This window comes from Bipolaris zeicola (genome assembly GCF_000523435.1).
Source record: "Bipolaris zeicola 26-R-13 unplaced genomic scaffold scaffold_278, whole genome shotgun sequence".
Taxonomy (NCBI): Eukaryota; Fungi; Ascomycota; class Dothideomycetes; order Pleosporales; family Pleosporaceae; genus Bipolaris; species Bipolaris zeicola.
In genome coordinates, this window is record NW_006912327.1 from 21340 (window position 1) to 28316 (window position 6977).

Below are 6977 nucleotides of genomic sequence, written 5' to 3' on the forward strand. Positions count from 1 at the left end.
GGCCATCCAAAGCTTGTCACCACCCACCACTTCCCCGTGCCACCATCACGCGACATGCCATTTGTTGCGCATACGCATCCACACTCAAACACAAGCACTCCATACCCCACTACATGAAAAGGGGTCATTGCCTTTGTCCCTGCGTCTCCATCCCTTCATCTCTATGTGATGTGCCTGCTCGCCATCTCACCCTTCTTGTTGCCTTTTTGCTGCGCTAACGGGTGGTTGCGCAACTCTTCAGGCAATCTGCTGATCTCGCTCTTTGAGATAATCTTCTTGAGCTCGTAGAGCACTTCGGCGTCTGCTTTGCCCCAGAAGGTAATTGCTACACCATGCTTGTCCGCTCCCAGACGACCCGTACGACCAATGCGGTGTGTGTAAGCTTCGATGGTTGACGCCATAGTGAAATTGACCACCAAAGATACGCCGTCAATGTCGAGACCACGACCCGCCAAATCAGTCGCAACCATGACGCTCGACTTTCCAGACTTGAGCGACGCAAGCGCTGCTTCACGTTGTTCCTGCGTCTTTGACCCATGCAGCGTCGTCGCTGAGAATCCCATCCGCTGAATGTCGCGAGCCAGGGCATCGCAGCCGCGCTTGTTGTTGTTGAAGACAATGATGGGCGGTTTGAACTGGCCAGACGTGAGAATCTCCTGTAGCCGTCTCTTCCGATTGTCTTCTCCCTCGATCAACTCTGCTCGCTGAATAACCGTGTCAGTCGCCTCGTTCTGGTTGCCCACCGTCACCATGGCAGGACGACGCAGGTACTGTGTCGCAATCCGTTCAAGCGCCGGCGCCATAGTGGCCGTGTACATCATCGTCTGACGGTACATGCCCCTCCGCATGACATCGCCATCTTCGGCGCTATTGTCGTCGGGCTTCTCATTGTTGACGGGCAGCGCCTCGAGAATCTTGTTGACTGGCTCTTCGAAACCCATGTCAATCATCTTGTCTGCCTCGTCCATGATGACATAGGTGCATTGGTTGAGAACCAGCAAGTGTCGCTCAAGGCAGTCTACCAGACGACCGGGCGTGGCAATGACGACTTCAGCACCGTCACGCATCTGGAATGCTTGCTCTTCAATCTGATGACCACCAACAAGGACTGCAGTATTGAAGCCTAGTGGCGCCGCAAACTTGCGCGTCTCCGCCTCGATTTGCTGTGCCAATTCACGCGTTGGAGCCAGGATGAGGGCATAAGGGCCGTCGTTGAGATTGGCTGCCGTCAGACGAGGCAGCTGCATGATGTAGGCCAGTAGTGGCAGGACAAAGGCAGCAGTCTTACCCGAACCGGTCCTGGCCACGCCAATGAGGTCGCGACATTGCAGAGCAATGGGTATGGCCGCACGTTGGATAGGCGAAGGCTCCACGTACCCAACCTGGTCGATAATGTGCATGAGCTCGTCTGGCAGCCCTGACTCGCCCCAGTTGCGCATGGGATTCGGTATTGCGCCTCCCTTGGTCGTAATGCCGAACTCCTCTTTGAAGATGCGCCAATCGCGTTCACGCATGTACTCCAGCCTCTTCTCACTCCAGTGCTTGTCGAGTTGCGCGCGGCCACCCTGTTGTTGCCGCCGCCTGTCCATCTCTAATAGTTGCTGTGCTCTCTCTTGACCGTGCACGGGATCCTCTTTGGCAATCATCTGAGCATACATCTGTGTTGCCTTGGTCTTGACATCGTCATGAAAACCACCTTGTATGCCCCGACCAACGATCCTACCATTGGCGCTTGATTGGGGGATGAGTTGGGATTGATGAGATGTGTCTTCTGAGGAATCCCACTCGAAATTGAACTTCTTCTCCGTAGTCCTCTGGCGTTTCTTAACGGCCGAAAACGTCGACTTGTTTGCTTCGGGGCCCAGGTAACGCTCTCGAATCATAATGGCTTCTATGTCCTCGGCGGGTCGCTTGCTCTTTCGATTCTCGGATGGTGGTGGCGGTGGTGGCGCCATGTCACCTCTGCGATCTCGCATAGACGACGGCTCGGTGGGCGCGTCTCGCATCACTCGTGGGCCTGCAGGTATGGATGGTGCGCCGTTCTGTGAAGACCCATCCTGTGAGGGCTTCCATATTCGGTCGTCGCCGCTGCTGGTCTCTCGCCTCTTTTGTGCCTCTTCCACTTCCTTCTTGCGCTTTTCGAGCGCGATCCGTTCCCGCTCAGCCTTTGGAATGTATCGCGGTTTTGCGGAGGCGGCTTGCTTCTCACGGTGGTCTCGTAGAATGTCGTCAACGCTTGGAGGCTGCTTGCGTGGTGTAGCAGAAGGCGCCATCGTGTTGGTGGTGGTGGTGATGATGATTTATGAATGTGTAAAATGTGACGTTAAAGTTACTGAAGTTTCGAGGTCAGTTTGGGGAACTTAAGTATGCTCTGTGTACGCTAGTACCATCAATTACGGAAATCGCACCCATAGTTAAGGGAAATTGTGCTTATAGGTATAGAAAATCGCGCCTATGGATCAGGGGATTGCGCCCATGGGTGAAGGGAGTCGCGGTTGTACTTATCTAGATAGGGATAGGAAACGGAAGGGCCGCTCGGTTGGAGCTCCGTTTTGTAAGGTAGTAGCGTCCGGGTCACGTGATAGTCACGTAATATGCTGGATCGACCAGTAGTTAGCTGTCCTGCTGCCTTCATATAATAGTATTATATTTAGTTGTCGTACCTAATAGAGGTTTGCCTGATAGGCATAGCAGGAATTCGGTCTATAAAAGTATAAGGTAAGGTTGAGTGTTTGAATCTCTTGGAGATCCAGCCTATATACTGTTGGCGCTAAGCTACTATACACATGGGAAAGTACCGCCACATTGGTGGTGACTCCTGGAATACTGAGAATTGCACCTTCTCATAAATTCGTCCGACTGTGAGTGACGGGAGTTGCGCCATGGTATTACACGGGGTGTGGATGCTTACGGTACGTATGATCCTTCAAGACTAATTAAGAGTGCATACCGTTCTACTTTGCTTTTTTTGCAAATACATTATGAAATGGAGTTATTGAAGTTGCCGCAAAACTTTCCCGAAAAGTATTACACACAGACGTGACTAGCCTACAAACTTCATAAAAGAACCATCTTTTGTTTCCTCCAACGATTGAGCTCTCTTCTTCCAGTCAATCAGGAAGGCTTCTGGATATTTCCGGGTCCTCGCCTTTTCAGAAAGTGTAGGATGCATCTTTAACACCGCGCGGGCAGCTTGAAGATACACTTCCTCAAAGTTTGACCAAACTAGTTTCTCCTTCTCACCCGATGTGGCTGGGTTTGGAAAGTAAGGATCGTTCCCCGTGACCGCTGTGACCATTCGTCCCCGAGCTTTCTTCCAGTCATTGAAGTCGAGCTTACTAGTTTTGTCAAAGTCCAGCATCCATAGATGAGTCGGACGCCGAGCCATGTTTCTAACAGGAACGCTAAAGGGGTTGATCTTCTCGAAGTTTTTGATAAGAGGAAAAACTTCCAAATCATTGGCGACACTTCCTAAAACAAATTCCATGTCCATACCATCGAGCCCACTCTCCAGTGTATGATAGCCAGCCCAATCGCCATTTCTCGAGAGAATTGTGCTATATCCAAACCTATCTCTTCCATCTGGTCTAGATGTAGCGGGAAGTTTTGTAGAGTTTCAGCAGGGTGCTTCAACTCGTGATCGGTTCGCCTCATTCCAAGGTATGGTCGGATCAAGCAAGTCCTATTGCTAGGATCTCTTAGGGAGATATCTTGGAACTCCCTGGGAAAATACTTTCTGATAAGTGCTGTGCGTGTGGCTTCCGGAAGCGGCAAGATGCGCTCCACGTAAAACAAGAATCCAATCTCGTTGTCATCATCAGGGAACTGTGATCTGTTGATGTACCACCACTTTTCCAACTCTTCATCGTGCACCCATCCATGAACTTGTGGCACAAGAGGGATCGAGGAACCTGGGAAAATACTCTCCAAATATACCTTCATTTCCATAACAGCCCGGCTTGCTTCGTGTGTGATATTGGCATCGACCCAGAGTCCGTATTTATCCGAGCCCTTTTTGATCGCAATCTTGCTTCCAGCAACCTCGAAAACTGTACCACATGTCCCCCTCCCAATAACTGCAAAGACGGATTGATTCGAAGCCTCTAGCTTTTCTATGGGATTAGCAAAACCGCAAGAACTGGATACAGCAATTTGTGGACTGAGAGTGCGACGCAGTATCTCATGTATGCTTTCCTCGGAGGAATTGCTTTCATTTATAACCATGAGTACTTGTGAGGGTGTCCAAGAATATAAAAGCTTTCTGTGCAAGTTGAAAAGGGGAAGGTAAGCGTGAACTGAGCGAAGTATTAAGGCCTAAGAAGTTCACAAATTGTTGAAGAACTCTTATAACGAATGCGGAACATATCCACAGTGCTTGCTGTTGGGTCCTGCACAATACTGCAACTTCAATTCCACGAGAACAACAACCCATGGTTGAAGTTTTATGAGTCATGTGTAGGAGCCGTACCACACTGTAACCTCCTAGTTATGTTTATGTCTTATGGTTTTATCCAAACGATAACCTCGCACTGCTTGTATGACTCAACTGGAGCTCTGCCATGCTGCCAATGACGAACAGCACAGCCAGGCACGCAATACCGGCTCTTTCTCTCAATATTCAAGATTGTGCTTCACACTTGGCTAGACTATGCATCTGTTGGTCTACTCCGGAATCTCAGCAACGCTTCCGTGGATTGTCAAATGCAAAGGGGGAAGTCTACTGGATCTTGATAAGTCTCATTCACCTATCACGAAGGAGGTAAGCAAGCTGGTTACGAGGGCATGTAAGACTAAGGGCATCATAACCCAGACCTTTAATTTCTCTTCTACTGCTAGAGATTTTACTATGGTTAGCGCTCTCTATTCTCTCTAGCCGAACCGCTTATCGAACAACGCAACCCGTTTTGAAAAAAGAATATGTATCAACTCCATTGCTCCCACAAAGCGGGCAGGTGGGATTTCCATCGAAGGAGCAAGTTGTTTTGTTGATATCTCTTAGTTCAAAAAAATGTCATTCTTTTTTGACTGCCCCCTCAATTGTTGCAGGCAGCGTGGTTAAAACATAGAAATTGTAACCTGCAGCCAGAGTAACCGGAACACCTGCCCAATAGAAGATAGGGCTATCGAAGACGGAGGGTAGGTCATGCACCCACATCGAATACGGCCAGAATGTACACAAGGTGCCAATGACGTTGACTCCAGCAAGTACGCGACTGGTTCCGGTACGGCAGCCTCTCTGCAGCCAATAGGGGCCTGGCCCGATGGCCATGACGACGTTGGTAAGCATGGTCCAGTACAGCCAGGCCTCGGGACCGATCAAGTAGATGGGTACGTTGACAATGGTGTAAAATACCAAGAGGAGGAAGGTGTTTAGTACAAGAGCTCGACGAAGCTGTCTTGGATTGTGCCTCGGGCTAAATAGTCCCTCATGCTCCACAGTCAACGTACGGTGGATACAGTAGACCTCTAGCAATGTCCAGACTATGAGACCTATGACCTTGGACATGACGTAAGAGTGGTAGTTGTACTTGCGTGCCTCGCACGCGAAATGGTACGCAAAAGAGCTATCGTGCGCTAGATAGAAAAGATGCATCCAGAGTGGGAAAGGGCTTTTCTTATCTCTGAGCGTAAGGTGGACTGCGTAGAAGTATTGGGTCATGCCGACTGCCGTTGCGATTGTGAACCCCAATGAAGACGAACCATTTGCAGCATCCCTCGCATCGAGGGCAATCGTGTAGCCTATGAAGTCTGCATCTCCCGGTTTAAAATTTAGCGAGGACGTAGTAGAATTGGCCGCGCTGACAAGGGAGTCCATTTCGTAGATGTGTATCTGTGTTTGCGTGGGTAAGTATTTGTAACGACGCGCAAACGCCAGATGAGGGCTTTTTGCTTATTTATATGTCATGATTGATGCGCGTTAGATTCATCACAACTATTCATTTTTGTCCGCGAAGACCGAGGATTGGATAATAGGCGAATCGGCTTCTCGGCTGTTGGGCAGTGCCGGGCTGCCAAGATACCAATTTGTATAATAGCTACCATGCGATATGAATCATTACGTGATTATATGACCCTTGGTCCGTGATTTAAGGTCTGTGATTTAAGGTCCGATATAATATACCGAAGACTATCCTATAGTCTGTAGCGTAGCGCGTCTCCATTTGAAATTAGATCCTGCAACTGACCTCGTCTCGTTCTAGACAAAAGTTCCAACATATTCTTGTTTTCGAGCTCAAAGAAACTATCTGGTAAGAGCGAATGTGTAACAGTCTCAAGGACCATGTGAGGATATTTGAAGTTGCCGTCTTATAGTATTACTGTTATCACATTATTATTATTCCATTATAGTCCTGTATCAGTCGTTGACTATGTAGGACTTTGGCCAAAGGCCGTTCTATCTAACTAGTTACAATTTAGTACGTTGTGCTGTATTGCGTAACTATAGTGCTTCGGCCTTTGTCTAGTTAAGCTAGTACTAGCTTTTTAGACGCCTAGTGCTAAAGAGCAGTTTGGTAACAGGGAGAGATGTAGGGCAGCTAGGCTGCCTTCCAGCGGGCTCTCTTAGGAGGTAGGAAATAGCACTAGTTAACAGAATCAACTTTATTCTTCTTTTATTTTTCTTCTTTTCTTATTGTTTTTCTTGTTTTTCTTCTTTCTAGCCTTCTTGGCCAAGGTGCCACTTTCTTGTTCCTATCCTCGTGCTAGTAATGAAAGCTAAGGTAGCTTCTATACCGCTCGTAGTATGGAGTAGAAGTGGGAGTTTAAGTATTTTCTAGTCTAGAGTCTTTTTAAGCTGGTTTCTTTCTGCGCTATAGAAGCCGCAGTATAGAAGTAAATGGTCTGCTGTTTGTGGTCTCCCGCATCTGCAAAGCTCGCATTCTCTTTTCTTTACTCTCTTTAGGTAGGAGTTGAAGTATCCGTGTCCTATCTTAAGAGAGTAGAAAGAGCTTGAAATGTCTCTTTTCGTGCCTCTTGGG

General features: G+C 48.5%; 4 protein-coding genes across 4 annotated transcripts; all 4 read right to left on the reverse strand.

The window, feature by feature from the left end:
• Positions 1 to 161: 161 nt before the first annotated feature.
• On the reverse strand, positions 162 to 2273 carry COCCADRAFT_9210 (uncharacterized protein; the record flags this gene model as incomplete). The annotated part of the gene is made up of 1 exon (XM_007719086.1): positions 162 to 2273. The coding sequence occupies one exon, from the start codon at positions 2271 to 2273 to the stop codon at positions 162 to 164; it is 2112 nt and encodes a 703-aa protein (XP_007717276.1).
• A 770-nt stretch (positions 2274 to 3043) lies between these two features.
• COCCADRAFT_30319 (uncharacterized protein) lies at positions 3044 to 4224 on the reverse strand (the record flags this gene model as incomplete). Its single annotated transcript, XM_007719087.1, has 2 exons — positions 3044 to 3418; positions 3496 to 4224. 2 exons carry the CDS (start codon positions 4222 to 4224, stop codon positions 3044 to 3046), a joined length of 1104 nt encoding a protein of 367 aa, XP_007717277.1.
• A 787-nt stretch (positions 4225 to 5011) lies between these two features.
• Positions 5012 to 5815, reverse strand: COCCADRAFT_109211 (uncharacterized protein; the record flags this gene model as incomplete). Its single annotated transcript, XM_007719088.1, has 1 exon — positions 5012 to 5815. One exon carries the CDS (start codon positions 5813 to 5815, stop codon positions 5012 to 5014), a length of 804 nt encoding a protein of 267 aa, XP_007717278.1.
• Positions 5816 to 6820: 1005 nt separating this feature from the next.
• COCCADRAFT_52389 (uncharacterized protein) lies at positions 6821 to 6977 on the reverse strand (the record flags this gene model as incomplete). Its single annotated transcript, XM_007719089.1, has 1 exon — positions 6821 to 6977. A coding segment is annotated over one exon (157 nt), but the record flags the coding sequence as incomplete, so codon positions are not given.